Source organism: Lagenorhynchus albirostris, chromosome 9 (assembly GCF_949774975.1).
Source record: "Lagenorhynchus albirostris chromosome 9, mLagAlb1.1, whole genome shotgun sequence".
Classification (NCBI taxonomy): domain Eukaryota; kingdom Metazoa; phylum Chordata; class Mammalia; order Artiodactyla; family Delphinidae; genus Lagenorhynchus; species Lagenorhynchus albirostris.
The window spans coordinates 4,345,626-4,371,377 of NC_083103.1; the positions used below are offsets into that span (position 1 = coordinate 4,345,626).

The 25,752-nt window shown below is 63.0% G+C and overlaps 1 protein-coding gene and 1 pseudogene across 7 annotated transcripts in view; one reads left to right on the forward strand and one right to left on the reverse strand.

Moving 5' to 3' along the window:
* Positions 1 to 17,220, reverse strand: part of TPCN2 (two pore segment channel 2) — a 31,912-nt gene extending 14,692 nt beyond the window's left edge. The window contains exons 1-14 of one of the 7 annotated variants that reach the window (XR_009542287.1): positions 17,036 to 17,220; positions 12,702 to 12,766; positions 11,901 to 11,977; positions 11,394 to 11,571; positions 9,999 to 10,115; positions 5,497 to 5,603; positions 4,959 to 5,031; positions 3,391 to 3,490; positions 2,891 to 3,085; positions 2,253 to 2,318; positions 1,770 to 1,834; positions 1,166 to 1,266; positions 475 to 556; positions 214 to 300 (exon numbers count right to left, since the gene is read on the reverse strand). Coding sequence is in view for 6 of the 7 variants with exons in the window: in XM_060158298.1 (XP_060014281.1) it covers positions 214 to 300; positions 475 to 556; positions 1,166 to 1,266; positions 1,770 to 1,834; positions 2,253 to 2,318; positions 2,891 to 3,085; positions 3,391 to 3,490; positions 4,959 to 5,031; positions 5,497 to 5,603; positions 9,999 to 10,115; positions 11,394 to 11,571; positions 11,901 to 11,977; positions 12,702 to 12,766; positions 17,036 to 17,147 (1,425 nt within the window). In the remaining variant the exon portion in view is untranslated. Of the gene's footprint in view, positions 1 to 213; positions 301 to 474; positions 557 to 1,165; positions 1,267 to 1,769; positions 1,835 to 2,252; positions 2,319 to 2,890; positions 3,086 to 3,390; positions 3,491 to 3,608; positions 3,961 to 4,958; positions 5,032 to 5,496; positions 5,604 to 7,696; positions 8,063 to 9,998; positions 10,116 to 11,393; positions 11,572 to 11,900; positions 11,978 to 12,701; positions 12,767 to 17,035 lie in introns of those variants that run through there. The other 6 variants (XM_060158298.1, XM_060158299.1, XM_060158300.1 and 3 more) reach the window with 6 other exon arrangements.
* Positions 17,221 to 20,335: 3,115 nt separating this feature from the next.
* Positions 20,336 to 25,182, forward strand: LOC132526042 (serine/threonine-protein kinase TAO2-like; annotated as a pseudogene).
* Positions 25,183 to 25,752: the final 570 nt, after the last annotated feature.

Genomic DNA, 25,752 nt, shown 5'->3' on the forward strand with positions numbered 1-25,752 from the left:
TCTGTGAATTTCATGAGGTCAACAAAATCTCCCCAAGAGCCACACCATCTCTGTTCCCACGTATCATCCTGAGGACCAGAATCCCTGGGAAGGCAAGTCCTGGCAATGGTCACTAAGCGTGACCCAGATGATCAATGCCAACAGACACCGAGGACTTCCCCTAACCCCGGGTGGCCCTGGCACTGGGCAGGTGACTCCAGTCTGGCCCGTTACCTCTTTAATCACCCTTTTGTCAAACTCATCGAAGAGTTTCTGAAACTCGTCAGCTGACAGCAGGTCCCCACTGCGGGAATGCAGCTTCTGCAAAGCAGGAAAGCACAGGTCAACAGAGCAGCTGGGCTGAGGGCAGGAGCGGGGAGCTGCCCCCAGCCCCACCCGGACTGGGCCAGCCCGGCTGATCCGAAATGACACCCACTTGACGCCCGGAGCCCAGAGGCACTGGCAGGGGAAGGCGGGGGGCAGGGGGACCGGTACCTCCGTGATGGCCTGTTTGTGGTCACTGTCCAGCTGGACTTTCTGAAGCACCTGCAGGAAGTCCTGGGGCTTCACCCCGACTCTGTGGGGAAAACGCCCCACCGTGAGCCCAGCCAGCTCAGCACCCTTGGGCGCCCCAACCTCTGGCCTGAGCAGCCCTAGGCGATGACAGGGCCTCCAAGAAGGAGCGCCTCATGGTCCTCCTGTGTCCAAAACCCCGAGACCTCATCTTCCACCTTAGAGAGGAGCAGCTGAAGCTGGGAAAGGGGTGCAATCCGACAGGCCCCGTGGCTAACGAGCAGGGAGCACTGAAGCTTCCCCCCGTGACACAGCCTCCAAGCCAGGCGGCAGAGTCGACGTGTGTCCCAGGGCCCCTCTGGTCCCAACACACGAGTCACAGCACCAGGGTGTGGGAAGGGTGCCCCTGGAGGGGGACAGGTCAGAGCACACGGCCCCTCACGAGCCAGGGATCTCCAGTGGGTCACGAGGACACACGAGTTAACTCAGACGCAAGGACCATGGAAAGAAACCCTGGAGCCCAGGGACGTCTTCGTGATCCCAAAGGAGCCTTGCAACCTGCTGCCAGCAGGGAGCTCGGCACAGAGTGGGTGCTCAGGAAACACGCCCCCCCCCCGTGAACACCTCCCCCCAGGGCAGCCCCAGGGGAAGACGGCTGGAACCCCACACTCACCCCTCGGGGTGGGCTTCTCCCTCTGCCGTCATGGACGAGAGGACCTTGTAGGCAGCCCGGATGCCCAGGCGCCTCCGCAACAGTGAGGTCTGCAGAGACTTCTGCAAAGGGTATGGCTCTGAGGGACTTGGCTCAGCCCTCTCCCCAGCTGCCCAGCCCCTTGTCCCCGGGCAGCCCCTGCCCACCGGCAGCCTGGGGAGCACCTCCTTGCCCCGTGGGCATCAGGGGGACAGTCCCCGACAACAAGGGCTGGTCCTGCCGATAGCCACTCGCTGTGTAATTCCCTAAGGTATGTGTTTCTTCTCGGCAGATTTGGGGTCCCTGGCCCCCCTGCAAGGTGGGTTTGGGGGTCACTGCAAGAAGACTGCAGCTCCCTCTAGAGGAGGCGGGGCAGGGGAGGGACCCCAGGGTGGCGCTGGGGACAGCACCTCCTGGGGGGCAGGGAGGGAGGATGGGCCCAGTCCCCCTCACCCACAAGAGGGAGCCGGGGCAGTGCTGAGGCCACTGCGGACCCTGTCCCCCCGGCCCCCCGCTGGTCAGCTTCCCGCCAGGCCTCCAGGGACAGCTCCCCTCACAGCCGGGCAGGGTGGGCAGCTCAGCTCACCATCAGGTAGCCCCGGAACTGATTGTAGATGATGGCCGTCAGCAGGTTCATCAGAAACAAGCTCCCTTGGAGAGGAAAAGGCCATGGTGAGTGGGGAGCACACGGGCAGGGGCAGAGTCTGGAAGGATCACCAGCGCTGGGGGCCCAGAGGGCCGACACGGGCATAGCAAGAAGGTGAGCAGCGAGAAAGGCCCAGATGGGCGGAGACAGGGCCTGGGGCCTGGGGGCCTCGTCTGCGGACAGGGGCGCCACCTGGCCTGCCCAGCAGGGGCACTGAGGACAAGTCATCGGTGGTCACAGAATGAAAACCACGGCCGGGCCACAGAGAGATGAAGTTATAGGACTGGGGAGGTCCCGCCGAGGCGCGGTCGCAGGGTCAGGGGGTCCACTGAGGTGAAGTTGCGGGGTCTGGGGAGTACACCCGGCCCGAGGTTTCGGGATCTCGTCTGCCCCACGTGACCCTGCAGACCTGCCCAGACTCACCTATCAGGGTGAAGGCTATGAAAAAGATGGCATAGAGCCGGTTCTTGGAATAGGCAGGAATCATCACTGAAAGAAATTAAAGGAAGTAAAACACACCCACAGATCCAGCGTCCAGTCTGATTCCCTTCGTTGTCTCACACCACTGCCTTCTCCACAGAAAGGAGGGCCCTGTGTTAGGAGAGCTGGGAGGTCTTCTTGTCCAACTCTGCTCCTCACGCCTCTGCTTGCACACCCACGGGGACAGGGAACTCACTACCTTTCAAAGATGCTCATCCTCTAGGCTTCCCCATGACCACGCCTCCCAGACCGAAAGTTCAGCTCTCCCTTGGGTGACTCGAGGACTCGCAGGACACGTGGGGATGGTGCTCAGGGTCCCGAGCGCAGCCCTCCCCGGGTATGAAAGCCAGTGGCTACCCTCCTGGGAGGGCCTCTATGGTCGGTGACCATCCGAGCCCACGATGAAAGGCCTCAGCCAGGGCGGTCAGGCCACAGCTGGGCCCCGGAGGACCGTGACCACCCCATCCTGGCCACATCCCCGGCCCGAGCGAACAGAGGCCCCCACAGCAACCCTGACACGGTGAGCGTCACAGCCACCGGAGACCCCAGGGCCTCCGACACGCGGTGCGGCCAAGCCTCACCCCACGGCTGCGCCGCCAAGAGGAGACCACCAAGGGCCCCGCTGGGCACAGCTTGATCCATCACCACACAAAGAACACCGTCCACCTCTAGCTTCTCAGGACACAGACAACAAGGGGAAGAGGAGAACGGAACAGAGAAAGAAAACTGGGAAGAAAAGGGAAGAAAACGGGAAAAAGTCGGAGAGGGAAGGGAAACTAGAAAAAGAGAAAAAGAAAATCAAGAAGGAAAGGAAGGTAGGAGGGAGGCCCCAGCATCACACCCGGGTCCCCAGCTCTCCACAAAAGGCCTTAGGGGCTCCGACCCCCGAGGTGGGCTCTCGGGCTCAGCGCTGACCCCGCCCCCGCCCCGCCCCCACCCAACAGGTCCCTAGCCCGGCCCCCCACCCCCCACCCCCACCCCAACCCCCCAACCCCCCCACCCCACCCCCCCACCCCAACCCCCCAACCCCCCCACCCCACCCCCCCACCCCTCCTACCCCCCCACCCCCCGGGTCACGCACCATCAGGGTTGTTGGCGGTGGTGAGCAACACCAGGAGGGAGGTCAGAGCCTCGGGCAGGTTGCGGAAGTAGGTCAGCCGCTGCCTGTCCCGCCTGTCGTCCTGTGGAACAGACGTGGCAGCGCTGAGGTGCCGCCCGGGCCTCAGGCCACCAAAGCCCAGGCCCGGGACCCAGCAAGCCAGGACCACCCACCAAGGCTCAGCAGCCCCGGACCCGCACCTCCCCATCACCTCCCAGCGGGCTCCGAGCTTGAGGCCGGACAGGACCTAACGCAGGACCTCCGGGCCCGAGGGCCAGCGTCCGGGGATGCCACACACCCACACGGACACCAGCCACTGCAGCGGGTGAACAGCTCTCGGCCAGCCTGGCAGAGAGCATCACAGCCTAGGCACAGAGAGGGCCCACGCGGGGGCCAGCCAGCCCGCTCTCAGCCAGACTCCACACACCGTGCCGTGTGCCTTCCACCCCGTGTGGGTGGAAGGCGTGGCGCCCAGACACACAGAACCACCTGATCACTTGGGGAGCCTGCAAAGCCGCTTTCCCGGCTGCCGCCCAAGGGCCAGCCCTCTAGCAGACACCCTGGAACCCTCAGCGTTCCCAGGTCAGAGGCCCACCCCAGCCCCCCGCGCCCAGTGCACCCACCCGCCCTGTCCTGGGCTCCGCGAACAGCAGGGTCACTGGACAGACACGCGGGGCCTGAGAGTCTGTTAGCCAGTCCCACACCTCACAGCCTAGGTGCCCCCGACACCCAGACACGCACACACACACACACAGCACCCACAGAGATATACAGAGACACGCACACGCGCGCGCACACACACACACACACAGCACCCACAGAGATATACAGAGACACGCACACGCACACACACACACGTGCACGCGCGAAGCGGAACTCCTCCCCGGGGATCTGAGGGATGGTCTTCGTCTTCCCTCACGGGCAGCACGGCCACAACCCCCAAGTGTTGCCACGAACTCACTGCAGACCAGCCCTGGCCAAGCACCGGGAAGGATCCCAGGACAGAGGCACACGACAGCCCCGCCCTGAGGAGGACGGTGACCCCGGCCGGGACACGAGGAAAGAACACGGGACGGCAGGTGCAAGGCAGGCCCCACGGGTGACACCTCCGCACAGCAACAAGCTGCCGGGGGCCGGGCAGCAGTGAGGGGCTGGGAGGGAAGGGGGCCCACGCGGGGAGGGGAGGAAGTGGTGGGAGATGCCCTCTGGAGAGGCGGGCAGGGGCGGTGAGAGGGGCCATCCTGATGGCTAGTCTGAGGGGTCTCCATCTAAGTGAGGTACAGCCCTGGCCAAGCAACCGGCCCAGGAGGGGGGGGCTTGGGAAGGGGACGAAGAGGCGGCCAGGCAGAGCCGAGGAGCCAGACGCCCTGGAGACGCGGCCGCTTGAAGAAAGACGCCTGGGCTCCAGGGGCGGCCCCTGCTGACCTCCTGGTGGCGAGGTGGGCGGGCAGCCTAACCTGGTCCCCATCTCTGCCGGCCCGAGAACGACCTGGCGGATTAGCTAGGGGCGGCGCTGTCCATCACCCCGCAGGGAGCAGAGAGCACGGTACCTTCTCGCCGGGGAAGAGCAGCATTCCCAACATGGTGAAGAGGCACAGGTGGGCGGCCAGCAGCAGCCCAACACTGCGGCGAGAGCGGCACTCAGCGCCGGGCGGGCGGGCTCCGGGACAGCCGACCTGGCCGCGCAGGGGCCTCCCCGCGGCCGAGGCCCTGGCCCAGGTCCCTGCTCCGCCCCAGACCTGCCGCCCTCCCGCCCAGGGAGCGTCCCAGGGGCCCAGGAGAGGCAGTGTCCCAGGACCCCCGGACTCTCAGAGGGAAAGGCCACTTCCATTAACCCGGGCCGGACGGGGAAGGGTCGTCCACGTGAGCCATGGGGGTGGGGTGGGGGATGGCGGGGAGGGGAGGGGTCAGAGCCAAGGTGGGAAGCGCCGCAGGATGGAGCAGGGGGTGGGGCTCAAAGCAAGGTCATTTAGGGGGCCGCCCTGAGTGTGAGACAGAGACCCCCAAACGCCCACCCACCGGCCTCCCCAGATCAGGGGAGGGGAGCCCCCGCCCCGCTCTGCCAGCCCACCTGACACCAGAGCCCACCTGGCCATCTCTGGCAGCGACCACCTGATGCATTTGAGCGTCTTCTTCATCATGGAGGAGTTCTGCATCAGGAAGAAGGGGCGCAGAAGCCGGCGCACCCGCACAGGCTGGAAGAGACCAGGACCCGGGACCCTGAGCACAGCCACTGCGGGCTGGCAGACGGCACGCGGGCCCGGAGGCCCGGTGCTCTGCACGAGGACGGCCCCGGCCCCGGCTGTCTGCGGGCTCCCAGCGTGCCCGGCCTTGACCCCACAGGCTCAACACCCTCCCCGCTCCCTCCCGGGGCCCAGCCGGAACCCCAGCCCCCAGACCTGCCAGCACCGGGGAAGGGGGGTGACCAGCGTGCCTCTCCGGCACCCAGCTCCTACTCTGGCCGTGGCCGGGCGCCCTGCACGTGTCTGTGAAGCCGGCTGTCCTGCCCTCTGGGGGCTCCTCAGGCCTCCTCTCCGCAGCCCCCAGCCCCTCTGCTCGGCTCCGGGCCTCAGCCTCCAGCACAGGTGCACAGAAACCGAGCAGGAACCCCACACCTCCACTCACACACACACGTGAACACACACACACATGCACACACACACACTCCTTCCTCTCCTCCCTCCTGTCACAGCCAAACAGCCCTCCTCCCGTGCTCAGGACCCCGGCCCCTCAGAGGCTCCCCTCAGGGGCCCTTCCTCCCTCCCCCACGTGGACACAAACATCTCGTGTTTCCACAACCTGCCACTCGCAACCAAAACGACACCCGCCCCTTTGTTCACCCGTTTCCCGCTCCCACCCCAGCCAACCTGTCCTCCTGTCCAAGGGCAGGGGACCCACCTGCGGTGACCGCCAGGCCTCTGAGCCCAAGGTCACCTCCCATCCTCCTGCCAGGATGGGCAGCTGCCCCGCCCTGCGCCCGGCCGCCTCCTCTGTGCCCACCAAGCGCTGGACGCCCTGCGGCCCCTCCTCCCCGCCCTCTGGCCTCGCGCCTCAGGGAACATGTCCGTCCTTGGGATTTTAAGGGTCACAACGCATTCAATCTCCAACCCAAGCTCTCAACTCCAGACGCGTCCTAATGGAGGTCTTGTCTCAGAAACGAGAGGCTGATAGAGTCGCCTCCCGGCCCAGCCCTCCGAGGCTGCCTGGAGGCCCAGGGCACCCACCCCTCCCTGGCCCACTGGCCGCCGCACTCGGCACCGCCATCCCCGCCCCCCCCCACCCGCTCAGCAGGCTGCTCGCACCGGGCCCTTCCGTCCCGCCGTCAGTGCCACCTCCAGCGCTGCATGGGCGACCTTCCTTCTCGCCACTCGCCTCGATATTTCCCCCCCCCCCGCACACATCTGGTGCTTCCTGGTACCGTCAGCCCCTCTCACAACAGAACGAGGCCCCGCCAGCAGCAGCGCACAGCAGGCCCTCAGAATGTCTGCAGCGTGAGCGTCCCAAGGACTCACTCGGCCTCCCCAGGCTGCACTCGCCCTCAGAAGGGGCCCCGGCTGCCGACAGGACTGAGACGGGAGAAGGAAACAGCGGTGAACGGGCGAGGCTCAGGGGTCTGCCCCACTCCCAGGCTGAGGGACCAGGGCCCCAGCTCACCCACGACCCGCTCGCTGCCCCTGGGCGAAAGCGCCAGTCTCGGGGCCCATATCGGGAGTCTTTTAGCCCGTCCCCCAGGCCGAGCAGGAGCTAGAGGTCCAGCCGCATCCACTCCCCGGGTGCTGGGCCCTCGCCTGCAGTCAGACACAGACCAGAGCACGGCTTCTTCCAGATGCAGTCACCCCGCCCAACCCACCCCACCGAGGGCCTCCCCGACGGCTGGGGCCACATCACTGCCACGGATGCAGGGAGCACATGTGAAGGGCGGGAAGACGTTCCCACGTGACCTGCCCGCAAGGAGAGCCAGCCCAGGGCCAGCTAAGCCCCTGACGAGGCTTAAATCAACTGAGAATCACAGCCTAGGCCTCTGAGCCTTTAGAAAGAAGCTACCAACGAATCCACAGAGAACTAGTCTCTTATGAGAAACAGCCACGGCAGTCACGAGTACAGCCTGTCAGCTGACCAGCAGACCATGTGACCTGACCCTCCAGCCACAAGGCTGGGGAAGCAGGACTCCATCGGGTGCAAAAGGACAGGGAAGACCAGACTGGAGCAGGTCAGAGGCCCCGGTCCTCCTGCAGGCCCCAAGGCCGGGGGAGCTCTTGAAGACCAGCAGCTGGCCACGGAGAAGCACCTTGGGCTTGGTGTGCAGACGGCTCTGGGTGATGGGCCAGTCCCAGCCAGAAGTGGACGGCGTGTGGTGTTACAACCTCCACGGGAAAGTCCCCTAGCGACGGTCCCACAGGGGGAGCTTTACAGAGGGCAGGGTCCACCCTGTACGGACCAGAAAGGTAGTGACTCCCAGGGGGTCAGGGCCATGGAGAGAACAGCCTGGGCGTCTGGCGACGAGACCGTCCGAGAGGACACGTGTGGGTGGGCAGAGTGCCCCCACCACGAGGCAGCAGGAGGAGGCTCTCTGGACAGATGACACGTCTGTGGATGTCCTCAGCCTCTCCCCTGGCCACCCCGCACCGATCTCCACAGGCCACAGGCAAAGTGGCCACAGAGCAGGGACGGGGGTGACGCCCGGGGCCAACCACATGGACCGCCCCACCCAGGCCACTACTGGGGGCCCACCCTGCCAGAAGCAGAGCCCAGAGCCGGCCCCCAGGCGCCCCCGCGGGGACCCACCAGCCCCTCCCCAAGCAAGGCCCTCAGCTGTCCTCAGCGGACATGCAGGCGGGGGTTATGGGCTCTGCCTGCCCTGCCCTCCAGGCCTCTCCCTGGACCACCGTCTGAGCCTCGGGACCAATGCTGCATCCAACCCGGGCACGGCCCACAGCTCCCACCAGCCTTACCACGGACCTACCCCGAAGCAGCTGGCCTGTGGGAGGGCCTGGTGGCCCTGAGGCGGGGCGGGGGGGTGAGGGGGACAGCCCTTTGTGGGGTGGGAAAACCAGCAGAGGCTCTGAGCACTAGGACAAAGTGGGAGCAGCGACACCACTCCCCACCCCACAATCCCGGGCCCTGCTGGTCCGGAAGCATCCGCTCCCAAGATGCTTCTACCAGGGACGCACGCTGGGCCCACCGGGCTGGACCACAGCTGTTCATGAAAAGAGGGCTGGGGGCCAGTGCAGGCAAAAAAGCTCCAATTACCAAGGACAGATTGGGATGTTGCTGCCCAGAGGGGCAGGGAGGGCTGCGTCCAGCATGAAAAATTATCGCCAAACTCCAGTAATAAAAAGCCAGTCTGGGTCCCCGTACAAGGGGACCCAAGGCATGTGGGGCTGGGGCAGGGGGCAGCTGGGCTCCTGGGCCACTAACCACACAAGGCCTGCGGGCCAGTTACACAGACACAGGTTTGTATCCAGCAGTGGCCCCCTTTCCCCTCCCCCCTTCCTAATCTCACGCAAGGCCCCTTGGTGGTGCTGAGGTTCACAGTCCAGCCTTAAGGTGACAAATGCTCAGGTGACATGAGACGGTCACTCAGAAGTAGGGCCGGCGGTGGTCAGGCTGGTGTCTGTCCGCCTTCTGGGGCGGGTGAGGGCCTCCTCCTTGGTACGAAGATGGCAGCACCTTCTCAGGGAGAAGCATGTGCTGTCGCGCTCCTACAGGGCCACGGCGGAGGCACAGGGGCTGCAGGGGGCACTGCGCCCTCCACCGCCCTGCGGCCCTGCTGTGAGCTGGGCCAGGACCCGCCACTGACACCTCTCCTTCATCGGCCGCCCCTGCCTAGCGGGAAGGAGGCGGGAGGCACGGGCTGGGGGCCCGCTGTCTCCCGTCATCTTGCTGCTCCCGCCAGCAGCACCCAGGGCATCCAGCGTCCCCCTCCTCCGGCACCCCTAGAACCAGCATCGTGGTCGCGCCTCCTGGAGGAGCCAGCACCCCGTCCCCAGCGGGCAGGGTCCCAGCTCTCGGAGCCCCTCCCCTGAGCTTCCAGGTTCCATAACCCCAATCTCCTTCCTTTCCTCCCCTAGCCCCAGGTTAGGGGGGCAGGGGGGTTGCCGCCTGCAGGTCTGTGTTCGCCGGGCCCCCTTCTCGATTTCTTGCTCACTCATCCCCTGTCTGAGGCCCGATGTTAAATTCTCTCGACTAAAGCACCTGACGGGTGCTTCCCCGACCAGCCCTGATGGCTCAGGATGTCCCCAAACCAACTGCTCCCAGCTCTGCTCTATCAAATCACAGGGCGATGCTTCTGGGTGTTCGGGGGGAACAAAGATGCTGTCGTCAGCAAGGCTGAGGCAGGGCAGGAACACCAGAACTCGCCCCCAGGGCCCTGCGCCTCCCCCAGGCCTCAGTGTCTTCATCTGCAAGATGGGGACAAAGCTCCCTGTCCCGTGGGTGACTGACGTGCTCTGGAGGGCGGGCAGAACCGGGCAGGTGGGCCAGACGGATGCAGGGCCTCGGGACTCCCGCCCACCGTTCCCCTGGGCAGCTGCGTCCCCCTAGCCCCCAGAGCTCCCCGCCGCCCCCCTCAGAGTCGCCTCGCCACCTACCTCCTGACAAATGAGGCTCAGCGACACGGTCCAGTCCACGAGAGACACGAGCAGCACCACGAGGTAGGCCAGCAGCCAGGGGTTCTTCCGAAACTGGGCCCACCCAACCAGGTAGCTCTGCAAGAGGGATGCGGCTGAGCCGGGGGTGGCCACACAGACCCCGGCCGGGCAGCCGGTCTGAGGCCTGTGATGCACGCGGGCGCTAGGCAGCCTCAGCGAGCAGCACGGTCCCCGCGGGACTCACAGCAGGAAGCTGAGCCATGGTCAGAAGGCCCACGGTCCTCGCCCAGCCTGCGGGTGACCCTGGGCAGCCCGTGACCCTGGGCTCCGCACTGACCGGCTGCGCCCATGTCCTCACGGGTAACGGGGTCCCTGCCTGTCCTGCCTACCCAACCACCACTGTAGCTTTTGCCTAGGAATCGTTCCGGAAAAGCCTAGGAATCTGACCAGATGCGCAGGGGACGCGCCTTGGGAAGGCGGGAGCTCGTCACCTGTTCGGGACACCTAACTGCCCTTTCCCATCACTGACCCCCACCGGAGGTCACAGCTTGCAGATAAAACACGTGCTCTCTCTCACCTTTCGAGACTTCCCAAATGGACCAACCATTCCAAACAGGCTAATGAGAACTTCTACCCAGTTTCAGTTCCAGTTTAAAAACCCCCAGACCTCCTAACCACATGATAGGCTAAAAAAGAAGAAATAAGAAACCGCCCGGGCCCTCAGTCACACACACATGCACCAACGCTCACCCACGTCCCTCGGAGTCAGGCCACAGAGGCCAAACCACCCCGCAAGGGGGCGCCCTGCAGGCAGGGTGTGGACGTGCACGTGGGCCGGGGCTGGAGCAACGGAATCAGAATCACTGTTGTTTGTCAGAAGCGACAGAAGGCGTGGCCAGTGGTACCCCCTGCGTCTCAATGAGAAGTCACTACAGCTCTGAAGCCCTGACACAGCTCAGCTCACGCAAGCAAGGCATGGCCCAGCTCCAGCTTCTAGAAGGACCTGCGTCAGGAAGCCAGAGCTGCACACGGCCGGGGGCGGGACAGCAGCCCCTCCCCTCCGGGCTTCTCCTCTGTCGGGGCGGGAGCGTAGGCCATGGAGAGACGCCCGGTCCCCTCTTGTTCAGCGGGGGTCCCTCCCCACAGAGGCACTGCCGGACCCTCGGCCACTCTCTCCCAGGGTCCTGCAAGGCTGTGCGCCCCCGATGGCTCGGCCGGCCCCCATCGGTGGTCTGGGATGGGGGAGAGCTGTCCAGGAGGCAGCCTAGGCCTCTGCTCCGTGGCGCACAGTGGGACAGGCAGCTTGCTCCAGGAGCGCAAAAAGTAAACCCAGGAAGCAGCAGCCGGGCCGGGAGGGCGCGGGTCCCAACCTCAGCACCTGTGCAGCCCCCTCACCTTCACGGAGACATCGGCCACGAAGACCAGCAGGCAGAGTGCCTCGACGCCCTCGGTCAGGCCGCAGGGCGGCTCCCAGGGGGCCAGGCGGTAGCGCACGTCAGAGGTGCTGGTGAGTGACGAGGGGGTCTCGATAAAAGCCAAAGCCAGGATCAAGAAAATGGTGAAGCTCAGAGTCCTGGAAAAGGGACCGAAACTGGTCAAAAGGCAAAAGAACCAGCCACACGCCGGGGCCAAAGAAGCAGAGGAGCAGGCGGGACGCCGGGAAGGGTCCAAAGGCCGGAGCCCACACTTCCTGCTCCGTGGCCACTCATGTGTGTGGTCAGATAACACGTACCGGCGCACAGCTCAATTGCCGTGGCTGGCCGGAAGGTGCTGGAAAGGGACCCTCACCACAGAGGGGCCGGGCTCTGCTCCGATGGGGAGGGGAGCCTGCCTGCCCCCCGAGACCAGCCCCCTCCCCAGGCCCGGCTGCGGGAGGCCCGCGGCGCGCGCGTGCGCTCTCACCACTGGCTCGTGCTGGAGTAGTACCGTCGGTACAGCCACAGAGACCTGGCGTCCACGCGGTGGTTGATGGAGCGATACTGGAAGTGAAGGTCACACGGGGCACGTTGAGGATCCCCTCCGTGCCACACAGCACAGCCAGCCCCGTGCAGGGCACCCCTCTCACCCACGACAGGCCCGAGGCGGGGACACAGGCTGGGGATCGCAGGGTCCACCTCCACTCAGTACAGGGACCAGGGGCTCGTCGGGACCCAGCAGGGTCAGACCCTCCCAAGCTGCAAGGTTTCCCCAGGGCCGGTAGGTGGACGGACACTTGCTGGCTGGATGCCAGCTGTGCCCTGTCTGTGAGGGTCTCCCCTCCTCTGTGCAAGGCTGACCCCACCCACCTCAGCTGTGTCCCCATGCAGGACGCCCCCAGCCTCATCCGCCAGGTGGGGCACTGGTGGCTTCTAGTCTCTTTCCCTGATTAAGCCTGTGTGTTGTCTGCAGGCAGGGGAAGGTCTTGCCACCTTTGGGCATCTTTCATGGGACCGAGACCAGGGCAGCACACGACAGGCCCTCGGCAGGTGGTGAATCAGTGAAATGAGGGACGAGGGACCCAGAAGAGCACCCAGCACGTGTCTCCTTAAGGGGGACTCGAGGGGACCACGCCCCAAAGCCCAGTCATCGCAGCCGCAATGACCACACGGTCCAGCAACCGCAGCCCTGGCCCCAGGATGGCAGGAGAGAAGGGGCCAGTGGGGCAGCCATCGTGCAGTCCCCACGAGCCCCAGGGACAAGCCGCCGGGAGCAGGCGCCGCCCACCTGGATGGCGTCTTCGATGAACACCACAGCCTGGTCCAAGCACAGATCCCGCCTGGCCACGGCACCTGCGGGCAGAGGGGACACGTAGGGTGGGGAGGGGCCTCGGGAGGCGCCCGTCCACCTCAGGGCCACCGAGAGCAAGGCAAGAACCCAGCTGCATCCTCTCCAAGGCTCTGGGACGAGACGCCTCTTGCCCCGCAGCGTGTGTGCACGCCCACAGGGCAGGACCCCCAAGGGCTGGGCCCCAGGTGGGGCAGGGTCTAAGCACGGGCTCCAGGCCCAGAGGAACAGCAGCTCCCACGGTTCCCACCCCCTGGGGTGGAGTGGCAGAGGGCACAAAGCAGCCAGTGGGACGGAACCAGGCTCAGGGGGCTCAGACCCCGGCTCCGCACCTACTGGCTCAAAGGCTGAGGGCCGTGGGCTTAAGCTCACTGTGCCCATCTCCCCCTGTCAAACGGGGGTGTTAACAGCCACACAGCTTGGCCCCCAATGCAAGTGCAGGACCCCCCAGGGCCGGCCCGGCACACAGAACGTGCTCACAGCCACCCTTCTGCCCCGTCCCACCACCAGCCTCCAGGTGACCTTCGTCAGGACGCTGCACCCCCCTTACGCGACTGTAAGATGGGGCAGCGCTACCGGCCTACCCGCTCACCAAACAAGGTCACAGATTTAACACTCACACAGGAAGATGACATCTAGAAGCTTGAGGCGCTGCGTGACCCTCCGTCAAACACTCAGCACTAAGAAGGACCCTCTGAGGCCATCGTGGCTCCCTGCTTGTGTCACAGGCCCACAGGGCCAGGCGACCGCAACCGAGTCACCCCGAGGGTGGGAGGCGAGGGAACCTTCACCAACCAGGGACTGGGGTCCTCGGGGCCAGGGAGGCTGGGGTGGTGCAGGTTCCTGACTAGGAGGGGCCTTCAGGACAAGTCACATGGCTCAAACCCCTGGTCTGTCACCTTGGCCTAGGGTTCTGCCCACCGCGTGGTGGGCAGCTTTGCACAGAAGCCTGATGTAAAGGGCCAAGAAAGGCACGAGGAGCCGCAGCTCACAGGAAAAAGGACCCCCCAGAGAGGCCCCGGAGACGGCGCAGCCCAGGCCCCGGCGGGGGGGCAGAGCCAGCACACAGCCCCCAGCAGCTCCCAGATCCAGGCTTGGAAACGCGGTGAACAGGCCTGTCACCATTTCTGCTGAAGATTCTACTTTCACATCTGCCCTTGAGCCCAGGAGCTGCCCAAACCGCCCTTAACCGGTCCCGAGAGATGCAGAGATGTCGAGGCCAGAGGCGGGGAGGCCAGGCACCTGGGCGGAGCTCCGGGCCCTGCCCACTCTGCCTGCCGACCCCAGGGACGCAGCTGCCGCTGTCCTCAGGGACTGTGCCCACCGGGGACGTGGGGGACCCTGGACAGAGACAGGAGGCTGGACTCTGTCCTGTCTCCGCCATCACCTTGCTGTGTCACCCAGGAACAGCACCCTCCTCCATCTGGGCCTCAGGTTCCTCCCGTGGACGACCTCCACGCTCACGTGAGGGGCCAAAAAGTTCTCCCACGGAGGCTCTGAGGGTGGCGACCACCTGCTTCCCCTGGAAGCGCCCGGGAACGCTGTGATGTGAAGGCACCCTGTTTTGTTCCCTGCTGTACCCACAGAGCCCAGGACAGCGTGGGGCTCGGCACACAGCAGCCCACAAGTCCCACTGATCAACTGAGTGAACAGCTGAGGGGAGCCTGGGAGGGCAGGGTGCTCTGAGGGGCCGGAAGAGGCCCCATGTCACCAAATCCCCGGGTGAGAACTCAGGGGACTCAGCCTGGAGAGGTCCAAGGAGACAAGCTTCCTGGATAAGCAGAGACAGGCAGCCAGGGCCCCCAGAGCTCGCTCCAGGACCAGGACTGGGTGCAGCGGAAGGGGCTCCCTCTGGCCACCCGGCCCTCAAGGCACCAAACCTCAGGAAAGCCATCCCACACCGCTCTGCGGCCCCGACACCAGCCTCCCTTTCCCACCCTGCGGTGGCCGGAGGGATCCTGTCACAAACCCTCAGATGGTAACCACAGCTTTCCGTGGGTCCCCACTGCTCCAGGAGAAAGTCCACACCCCGCCCGCCTGCCCGCCTCCTCCCCTGCTGCTTCCTCCACCCTGTGCCCTCCGCGCCACTCACCCTGAACTTGGCTCCGCCAAGGCCAAGCTCTCCAAAGCCTCCCAGGCTGTCGGCCCTACAGGGAGCGCTGTGCCCCAGCTTGGCGTCTAGGGACTCATTGCCTCAGGTGGCGATCAGCTGTCAGCGCCCCCCCCAACCACTGTAGAATGTCGGAGCACAGAGGACATGGGGGCTCGAACACCTCAGCCCTGCACTGGTCCCCCCGCCCCAAGCCTGCCCTCCCCAACATCCCAGAATAAACCCCCCTCCCGCTCTGGCTCCAGCCCCTGCCCACTCCCCACTACCTGGGTGGGGTCCTGACTAGCTGCCTCTGTGACCCTGGACAAGCCCCTGACCCTCTCTGTGCCTCACTTCCTGCGGGCCCTACGCAACAGGACTGATGGGCAGGCGGAGTGGGTTACTGTAGCTGAAGTGCTGTGCACGGTAAGCTCTTCATAAACATTTGCTATTATTGTTATTCTCAAAGCCCCTTCTATGGCACAGTGACCCCTTGTCCTCTGACTTTTCCATAACCAGTAAGAGGGTAATTCCCTGACCAGGAACAGGAAGAGAAAATGACTATCCCCACCCTGTGGTCACGGCCCAGAGGTGGGGCTGGGTCTGGACCTGACCACCGGGCCCACTGGGGTCCACGGAGCACCCAGCAGCAGCCCTCCCCCACCCTTGTCGGTAGGAGAGTCCAGCTAGCTGCGGACAGGCGGACCCTGAGCTCAGGACCCCATCCAGGAGCCCCGCACGGGAGCTGGGCAGAAACTGAATGAGGGTCTGCAGAGCCTGGCTGGACAGCCTGACCAGGGAAATCCAGAACACAGAGTGTCCTGTCCATGTTCTCCGAAGCCCCCACCAAGGCCACGGCGTCGGGACAAAAAGCCATCCCCAGGGTCCCCCTTCACCAGCCACACTGCCTGCCCCGGCTCCTGTCCCTAGGGTGAGTCTCACCTGTCCTCCATGCACTCTCCCGGGGCTGGACCTGCAGTGATCAGGGTTCTCTGCCCAGAATGGTCATCAGCACTGATGTGCACCAGCTCTGCCACCTGGCCGGGCACCTGGACTCTCTCTGAATCCTCACAACGCCCCGACCACCCCCCTTTTATTGAGACTCAGAAAGGTTAGGCCACCTGCCAAGGTCACACAGCCGGGAAGTGGCCTCCTGGCGCAAAGGCTGCATCCCCTGAATGCCACCATGTCCAGGGCGCCGGGAGGTCTTGCACGGACTGGACGGAGAACTTTCCCAGGACAGCCTCTGAGATGGGCAGGTGGGCATGTTTTCCATCTCCTGCCAGAGACCCGCCCCAATAATCCCAGGACAGGCACACACTGCGGACCCCTCCCCAACGGAGGAGGAAAGTGAGCCCAGAGACAGAAGGTGGCCTGGAAGGAGCACCCAGTGTGGGTGCCTGCAGCGGCTGAGACAGATCCCAGGTCTATGTTCTTGGACAGGTCCTGGACACTCTCTGGGCCTCAGTTTCCCCCTCTGCAAAACGAGGCTGAGGCCCTTCCATCCCTAACCCAGCACCCAGTGCCCTTGGGGTCTGCCAGGGACAGAAGGATTTCACCCTCCCCGCCCTCCTTGGGTTTCAGCAATCTCTCTGCGGGTAAACAGGAAGAGCAGGATGGAGCTGCAGAGAAGGAAGGAAGGAAGCCGCCCCGGTCTGGGGAGGCCTGCCCCAAGCCGACGCTGAAGGAGTTGCCTCACAATTCACTCCCAGCTGGGTTCGAATCCCACCTCGGCCACTTCCTGGCTGTGAGCCCTTGAGTAGGGGAACGCCCCTCTCTGTGCCTCACTTTCCCCGTAAGAACTGGGGAAAACGGAAGTGCTTCCTCCTAGGAATCACCAAGGCGATCCACGGAAAGCACGAGGCCCCGGGCGAACCGTGGGGGCTGCAGGAGGCTGGCTGCCCCTGGGCTGAGCGAGGCGTCTCAGCCCGATCGGTCGGGGGCAGGGCGCGACCCCGCAGAATCTGGCTGAAGCCCGCGCCCTGGCCGGGGCCGGGGTCCGCACGGCGCAGCCGCCCCGCCCTCGGGAAGGCGGCTCCCTGGCGCGCCGCGCCGCCCGGGCCCGCTCGGACCCCGGCCGGGGGAGCGGGGCGCGCCCACAGGGACAGTAGTGACGCGGCGCGGGCCGGCGGGACCCCACGCGCCACCCCTGCGCGGCCCGGCCCCTCCCCAGGCCGCGGCTCACCAGGGCCGACTTGGATGCTGTGACAGGAGGGTACGCCCGCCGGGAAATGGCGGGCACTGCCGCCGCGGGTCCGGCTCAGAAGGGGCTCCGATTCCTCCCGGGGGTCCGCCATGGGGTCACAGCCGGCCACCCAGACCTCACACAAGCACAAGACGAGAGCGCCGAGCTCCACTGCGCAGGCGCAATGCCCCCGCCCCCGGGGTTCGGGAGGAGGCGGGGACAGCCCTGTGATGTACGGGACGCTCCTTCCTACCAGCCAATGAAGACGGAGATCTTGCTCTTGGAGGCGGGGGCTTAGCCGGCCACGCCTCCTGGTGGGTGGGGCTCAGCTTCCTTCCATCAGGGCGGGGCTCTAAGGCCTTCTAAGGAAGGCCTTCTCTGTCAAAGGGTGGTCCCCGGCCAGCTCCGTCAGCATCACGTGGGCGCGGGTTAGAAATGCACATTCTTGGGCCCCCTCAGACCCGCTGAATCGGAAACTCGGGGCAGGGCCCAGGAATCTGTGTTTTGCATGTGACTTTTGGGTACATGGGAGTGATGCCAAAGGTCATCCCCCAAAATGGAATTTGAATTTACCCTCTGATAATGAAATTAGGGAGGTTAAGTATAATTGAGGGTAAAGTTTATAATGACAAGTGATACATTTAAAAAAATATTTACACTACATATAAAAAGTATTTCCAACATTAATCTGTAAAGAGCTTTTTTTCTATTGCTGCAGTGACACAATACCACAAATTTAGCTTAAAACAACTCCCACTTATTACCTCTAAGTCCTGGAGGTCAGAAGTCCAGTGGCTGGGCAGGGTTCTCATCTCAAGGCCTCAGGAGGCCAAAGTCAAGGTTTCAGCCCACCTGGGCTAGGCTCATCCAGGTGGGTGGCAGATTCACTGCCATGGGGCTAGGACTGAGGTACCCATTTCTTCTCTTTTTTATAAATTTATTTATTTTATTTATTTATTTTTGGCTGCGTTGGGTCTTCGTTGCTGCGCACGGGCTTTCTCTAGTTGCGGTGAGCAGGGGCTGCTCTTCCTTGTGGCGCACGGGCTTCTCCTTGCGGTGGCTTCTCTTGTTGTGGAGCACGGGATCTAGGCGCGTGAACTTCAGTAGTTCTGGAGCGTGGGCTCAGTAGTTGTGGTGCACAGGCTTAGTTGCTCCATGGCATGTAGGATCTTCCTGGACCAGGGCTCAAACCCGTGTCCCCGGAAGTGGCAGGCGGATTCTTAACCACTGTGGCACCCTGAGGTACCCATTTCTTGCTGGATGTTGGCTGGGGGTCATTCTCGGCTCCTAGAGGCTACTGCATTTCTTTATTTATGGCCCCCTCCATCATCGGAGCCAGGAAGAGAGCACTGAATCCTCCCATGCTTTGAATGAGATGCTTCAAGATGCAGCAAGGTGCTTCCAATCCTTCTGACCTCCCCCTCTGCAGCATCTCTTTGCTTGTAAGGGCTCATGTGATTACACTGGACACATGGGATAATCCAGGATAATCTCCTTAGTTTAAAATCAGCTGATTAGGGCTTCCCTGGTGGCGCAGTGGTTGAGAGTCCGCCTGCCGATGCAGGGGACACGGGTTCGTGCCCCAGTCCCGGAAGATCCCACATGCCGCGGAGCGGCTGAGCCCGTGAGCTATGATTAGTGTGCTTAATTACATCTGTAGGATCTCTTTTGCCATCTAACTGACCATAACCACAAGCATGATGGGGAGGGGGAGGTCATGGGGCCCATAATTCTGCCTCCCATAGAGCTCTTAAAAATCAGTAAGAGAGAGATTATAAAGCAGAAACTAACACACCATTGTAAAGCAATTATACTCCAATAAAGATGTTTTAAAAAAGAGAAAAAAATCAGTAACAGGGACCTCCCTGGTGGCGCAGTGGTTAAGAATCCACCTGCCAATGCAGGGGACGCAGGTTCGAGCCCTGGTCCGGGAACTAAGATGCTGCGGAGCCCACGCGCTCTGGAGCCCATGCACCACAACTAGAGAAGCCTGCATGCCGCAATGAAGTTCCTGCATGCCACAACGAAAAGACCTGAGGCAGCCAAATAAATTAATTAATTTTTTTTTTAATCAGTAAGAGGGGCTTCCCTGGTGGCGCAGTGGTTGAGAATCTGCCTGCTAATGTAGGGGACACAGGTTCGAGACCTGGTCTGGGAGGATCCCACATGTCTCGGAGCAACAAGGCCCGTGAGCCACAACTACTGAGCCTGCGTGTCTGGAGCCTGTGCTACACAACGAGAGAGGCCGCGATAGTGAGAGGCCCACGCACCGCGATGAAGAGTGGCCCCCGTTTGCCACAACTAGAGAAAGCCCTCGCACAGAAACGAAGACCCAACACAGCAAAAATTAATTAATTAATTAATAAACTCCTACCCCCAACATCTTCTTTAAAAAAAAAAATCAGTAAGAAAAGGACTAAATTCCCCCTAGGTGGGAAAGGGGCAAAGGGTAAGAACCAGAAGTACACAAAAGAAGAAATATGAATAATGAATGCTCGACGCAAAGCTCCACCTCCTTAGAATACAGGCATGCAAATTAAAATAACAATGAAATCCTTGAGCCCATCATTTGGCAAGTATTTAAAAGATGATACAGCTCTGGAGGGCACCAGTGTGGTTACCCCAGGAGGGTAGAGAGAAATCACAGGATGCGTTCATGGGTTTGGTTTGTTTTTTTCTTAAACAATCTGCGTGCATTTTAAAACCTAGAAAAGGCTCCCGCCCTGTGTCCATCTTGGAATTGGGAGGAAAAGGGAGAAGGACACTGGGACGAGACGGGGGGGCTGTGGTGAGGAGAGAGGCGGAGACTGAGAAGAGGAGAGGGGCAGAGGGCATCGGGACCGCCCTCAGCTACGTACAATCTTTCAGCTGTCCTGGGGAGAGAGAAAGGGAAAGGGAGGGGGCCGGGGTGGGAGTGGAGGCTCTCACCCCCGGACTCCGGTGTGAGAGGGGCTGTGCCGTCGGAATCCTCCGGGTAGGCCCCCTATCAGTGGCCAAAAACCTGGGGCTCAGTCCCCTCTGTCCCGAATTTCTGGGCCTGACCCCACGCTTCTGAAATATCCGGGTCTCAGCTCCTGAGATTCCAGATATCTGGGACTCCTCTCTAAACCTGGGGCTCTGTTTCTGGGGTTCAGGACCCTGCGTGCACCAGTATCCGGGGTTCATTCCCCATGAGTTCAAATATCAGATTTGGCCTCCCCCCCACGTTCAAATATCTGGGGTTCAGACCCCACAATCAGAAATCCGGGATTCAGCAACCAGCGCCCTAGAGGAGGGACCCCCTCAGGAAGGGGCGGGAGGATGGGGGAAGAGGTGGCAAGGGGAAAGGGCTCCTTGGCCCTCTCCCTGCTTGGCAGAGGCGTTGGCGGACCCCAGGAGGAGGTGGAGACCCTGGGCACCAGAGTGACCCCTAGCAGGTCAAGCCCCACTCTCAGGACCCCCAGGGGCCACCATGCCGGGCCGGGAGCCTGAAGGACCCCGACGTGGCTGAGCTCTTCTTCAAGAACGACCCGGAAAAGCTCTTCCGTGACCTCCGGGAAATTGGCCACGGCAGCTTTGGAGCCGTGTACTTTGCCGGGAGTGTCCGGAATAGTGGGGTGGTGGCCCTCAAGAAGGTATCCTACAGTGGGAAGCAGTCAAATGAGAAACGGCAGGACATCGTCAAGGAGGTGCGGTTCCTGCAGAAGTTCCGGCATCCCGATGCCATTCAGTACCGGGGCTGTTACCTGAGGAGGCACACGGCTTGGGTGGTGGTGGAGTATCGCCTGGGCTCAGCTTCTGACCTCCTAGAAGTGCACAAGAAGCCCCTTCGGGAGGTGGAGATTGCAGCTGGGAACCACGGGGCCCTTCACGGCCTGGCTGATGTGCACTCCCGCAACGTGATCCGTAGGGATGTGAGGCTGGAAACATCCTGCTGTCAGAGCCAGGCCTGGTGAAACTGGGGGACTTCGGCTCTGCACCCGTCATGGCACCTGCCAACTCCTTCGCGGGCGCCCCGTACTGGATGGCTCCAGAGGTGATCCTGGCAATGGATGAGGGGGCAGGACGATGGCAAGGTGGATGTCTCGGTCCTTAGGTATCACCTGCACCGAGCTGGCGGAATGGAAACCACCGCTGTTTCGCATGAATGCGATGAGTGCCTTATACCACATTGCAGAGAGCGAGTCCCCGGTGCTCCGGTCAGGACACTGGTCTGAGTACCTCCGGAATTGTGTCGACTCCTGCCTTCAGAAAATCCCTCGAGACAGACCAACCTCAGAGGTTCTTCTGAAGCACCGCTTTGTGCTCCGGGAGCAGCCACCCGCAGTCATCATGGACTTAATCCAGAGAACCAAGGATGCTGTCCGGGAGCCGGACAACGTGCAGTACCGCAAGATGAAGAAGATACTGTTGCAAGAGGCGCCCAGTGGCCCTGGCGCTGAGGCCCCAGAGGAGGAGGCCAAGCCCTCCATGCAGCAGGCCGAGACACGGGCCGGTCTAGAGAGCCCTCCAGCCAGAGCAGCTCAGTCAACAGCCTGGCAGACACCTCTGACAAGGAGGCACAGGCCCTGAAGCCCGGGACACGGCCGCGATGCGGGAGGGCGAGCACGCCGTCATCTCCCACAGCTCCATCGTCCACCGGCTGCCGGGCTCTGACAGCCTCCGTGACGACCCCTACCCACCAGAGATGAGCCCGGGCCCTCTCCAGCCACCTGCAGCCCCGGCTCCCACATCCACCACCCCTTCTGCCTGCTGACAGGCCTACTGCCGCAGCCAGGAGCGCTCTGCCACCATCCGTACTGCCTGCCTGGTCAGCCGTCAGACCCGGGAGCGCGCGCAGGACTCAGCCCTGCGGCAGCAGCCGCAGGCAGAGGCGACAAAGCACGGGACACCGCCGCTGGCGTCGGGGCTGAGGTTGAGGGCTGAGCCTCAGGAGCGGGAGCTCGAGGCCGGCGGGCTGGCTTTGGGGCTGCGGCCGAAATGCCGTCAAGGCAGCACCAGGCTACCGGCGAGAAGGCGGCGCGAGCTGCCCGGGCTGAGGCGGGTAACTGCCAGCAGCACGTCCTCGGGCAGCAGAAGAAGGAGCGGCCGCCCTGCCGGAGGCGCAGAAGCGAGCCTCCATGCTTCGGAAGGCGCAGCTGAAGGAGGTGGGATGGGGCTGCAGCGGTGGGTGGGGTTGATGGAGGGTGAGGCAGCCCTGACCTCCTTGCTGTCCGCTGCCCCCGCCGGGGAGCGCCAGAAGCCCAGCACTCCAAGCGGGAGAAGCCCGGGTGGCTTTTGCGGCCGAAGGAGCAGCTACAGCAGCGCCAGGCCTTGGAGCTGCAGTGTCGCCAGTACCAGCGCGAGATGCTGCTGGCTCGTCACAGCCTGGACCAGGACCTGCTTCGAGAGTAGGTCACTCCCTCCCCTGTTCCCCTCCCAGATCCCAGACACCTACATCCTTTTCCATTTGCCTCACTTGTGGTTGCCGTTCCCGTCTGCCCTCATTCGTGTTGCGGCCCAGCTTCTTTTCCACGCCTCTTTCGCTTCTCATGCCCGCCAGACCCTGCTAGAGTTCCCAGGCCCGCCAGGAGCTTGGCTCCCTTCCACCTCTCACCTGCACCCCCCGTCTCCCCACCCTCGGCTCCCTCTGCTGAGGAGTCCTGGGGCTCTCCCTTCCTTGACACCAACAAGGCTTTCGGACCAGTTTCTGGGCTCTGCCTCTCTTTTGCCTCAGGACTTGAACAAGAAACAGACACAGAAGGACTTGGAGCGTGCATTGCTGCTACGGCAGCATGAGACCACACGGGAGCCAGAGCTCCGGCAGCCCCAGGCCGTACAGCGCACACGGGCCGAGCTCACCCGCCGGCAGCAGCAGACAGAGCTGGGCAACCAGCTGGAGTACAGTAAGCGGCGTGCGCAAGACCGCGGCAGAGCACGCGGCCCAGGTTCGCCAGCAGCCCAAGAGCCTCAACGTACGTGCAGGCCGGTGTTCCCCGGGCCTCCCACTCCCTGCTCCTGGGGCTCTGGGACCACCTAACACAGGCACCCTTAAAGAAGAGCAGCCCTGCTAATCTGGCCAGGAGGCAGACCAAAGAATCCTGGGAGGGCTTCCCTGGTGGCGCAGTGGTTGAGAATCTGCCTGCCAATGCAGGGCACACGGGTTCGAGCCCTGGTCCGGGAAGATCCCACATGCCGTGGAGCAACTAAGCCCGTGCACTACAACTACTGAGCCTGCGCCCTGGAGCCCGCGAGCCACAACTACTGAGCCCACAAGCTTCAACTACTGAAGCCCGTGCACCTAGAGCCCATGCTCCGCAACAAGAGAAGCCACAGCAATGAGAAGCCCGTGCACCGCAACGAAGATTAGCCCCCGCTCACCGCGACTAGAGAAAGCCCACGCACAGCAACGAAGACCCAACACAGCCAAAAATAAAATAAAATAATTAAGTCTTTTAAAAAAGGAGAAGAATCCTGGGAGAGGAGGAGGAAGCAGTTCCAGAGAGGAGGATTCTGGGGAAGGAAGGGGCTGCCTTGGAGCCAGGAGAGCAGAGGATATTGGGGAAAGAGTCAGGAACCCCTAGCCCCAGCCCACAAAAGCAGAGGAGTTTGGCTGATGAGGAAGTTTGGGGGCTACCTGGGGAGGAGATGGAGGAGCATAGAGTTCCATCCCCGGCACCCCAGGAGAGGAGCCCCTGGGGCCAGGAGGCATCCGGAAAATGGAGGTTGTGGGGGAAGGAGGATGGTAGCCTCCTGCATGAGGAGTTGGAGAGCTTGGCTGGGTCCAGGGTCCAGCAGTGACCCCAGTGCCTGAGGAGGAGGGGGCTCCGTCTAGGACCCCGAGGGATCCTGGAGATGGCTGTGCCTCACCAGACATGCCCCCCGAACCCCCTCCCACACCCCTGAGGCCCAGCCCGACTAGCCAGCTCCCTGGACTCCTGTCCCATGGCCTCTTGGCTGGACTCTCCTTTGCAGCGGGGTCCTCCTCTGGCCTCCTGCCCCTGCTACTTCTGCTGCCGCTCCCACTGCTGGCGGCCGGGGGTGGGGGGGGTGGCCCGCAGGCAGCCCTGCTGGCCCTCGAGGTCGGGGGCTCCTACCGACTTCTTCGTACAGCTCTGCACCTGACCCCCGTCTATTCCTACTCCTGGCTCAGGGCACTGCACTGGGGGCGCCGAGGCCTCATGGGTGTCCCTCTGGGCCTTGGGGCTGCCTGGCTCCCAGCCTGGCCAGGCCTGGCTCTACCTCAGGCAGCTCTGGCCGCTGGGGACAAATGGTGCGGCAGCAGGGCCCCCGGATGCACCAGGGCATCTCTCGACCCTGGTTGCATGCTCTGCTGTGTCTGTTGCCCATGACCTTCAGGGCCCTATAGGGCTGTGGGGGACCTGGGCCTATTCGCACTCTACCCCAAGACCAACGAGGATGGATGGCTTCCGCAGCCGTCTGCCTGTCCCTGGGCCCCGGCGGGGTAATCCTCTCACTGCCCGACACCCACTAGCCCTGTTGGCAAGGTTTGGGGGCCCGTGCAAGGGCTGGAACTGGAGCCTGGCACAGGCCAGCCAGGGTTTGGCCACCCGCCTGCCCCCCTGGGCCATCCACACACTGGCCAGTTGGCCGTGAGCGGCCCAGCCGTATCCCCCGGCTGCTACCACGCAGCCAGTGCCGGCTAAGCCACCACCAGGGACTCTAGCTGCGCGGAGATCCCGAACCCGCCAGCCCTGGGGCCCCGCCCCCTGGAGGTGTGGCCAACTCTAGCTCCTCCCCAGCGCATATCTAGAGCATTGAAAACGCACTTCATCTGCCACTACTCAGTGAAGTTTCTCCAGTCCCAGATCTCTCCTCCCTGTCACCGCTCCTTCCTCGGTACGCTTGCCCACCTCACCCCTAGCCGTTTGGGCCTCTAGACAGGCAGCGTCGTCTGCCGTGGAGTCTGGAGATTATATCTGGGGTTCTCCTGATGCCCCCCCCCCACCCTAAGTTATTGCTGTTCTGCCCCGTGTGTGCTCATCTCGCCCTCATCGACTCAGGCCCCGGACCGGGGATGGCAGTGGGTGGGAAGAGTCATGTGGATTTTTTTTCTCCCTTCGGTTTTGTTTTTCTGTCTCCCTTCCAACCTTTCCCCCACCAAAAAAAGAAAAAAGACAAACACACCTAAAATACCTGAGCAGAACGGTAAAAACAAAAGAAATTAAATAAATAAATAAAACCTAGGAAAAAGTAAGACATGTTTGTTCTGAAAAAGGAAATAATAGATGCACACAGCCCTTTGCAAAAATGGCCCATCCCCCAAGGACTTGTCTTTACTGCAGTTAAAGAGTTCCTTTGATGTTTGTACAAACTCATGAGGCCCGAGTGGAAAGCAGTGCTGTGTAAGCATTTGCACGGACTTTCTGGAGTCAGTCAAGGCTGGTTTGGATGCAGGTGGGGTTAACAGAAGGAGTGCTCATAAAAGGGGAGAGAGAAACAAGGTTTCTCAGATGCCAGTGCATGCCCCTGTACAACCAAACTGACCCTGGGGTGCAGACACATGGCCTCTGCGCCATGTCCACTACTAGCTTTCAGTAAGTCAGCCTCGCGCTTGGAGGTGCCCGTGGGGAGAGAAAGGGCTGGCGGGGCCCTCTGGGTAGCCGGGTCCTCACGACAGCCTGGTGGTCCCATGTGTGGGTCTCCTGGAGCCCAGGGCACTGACTGAGGGGGACAGGACCAAGGGAGCAGGGCTGGTCTGGGAGTGAAACCAGAGGGGCACCAGCCTGGCCTCGATG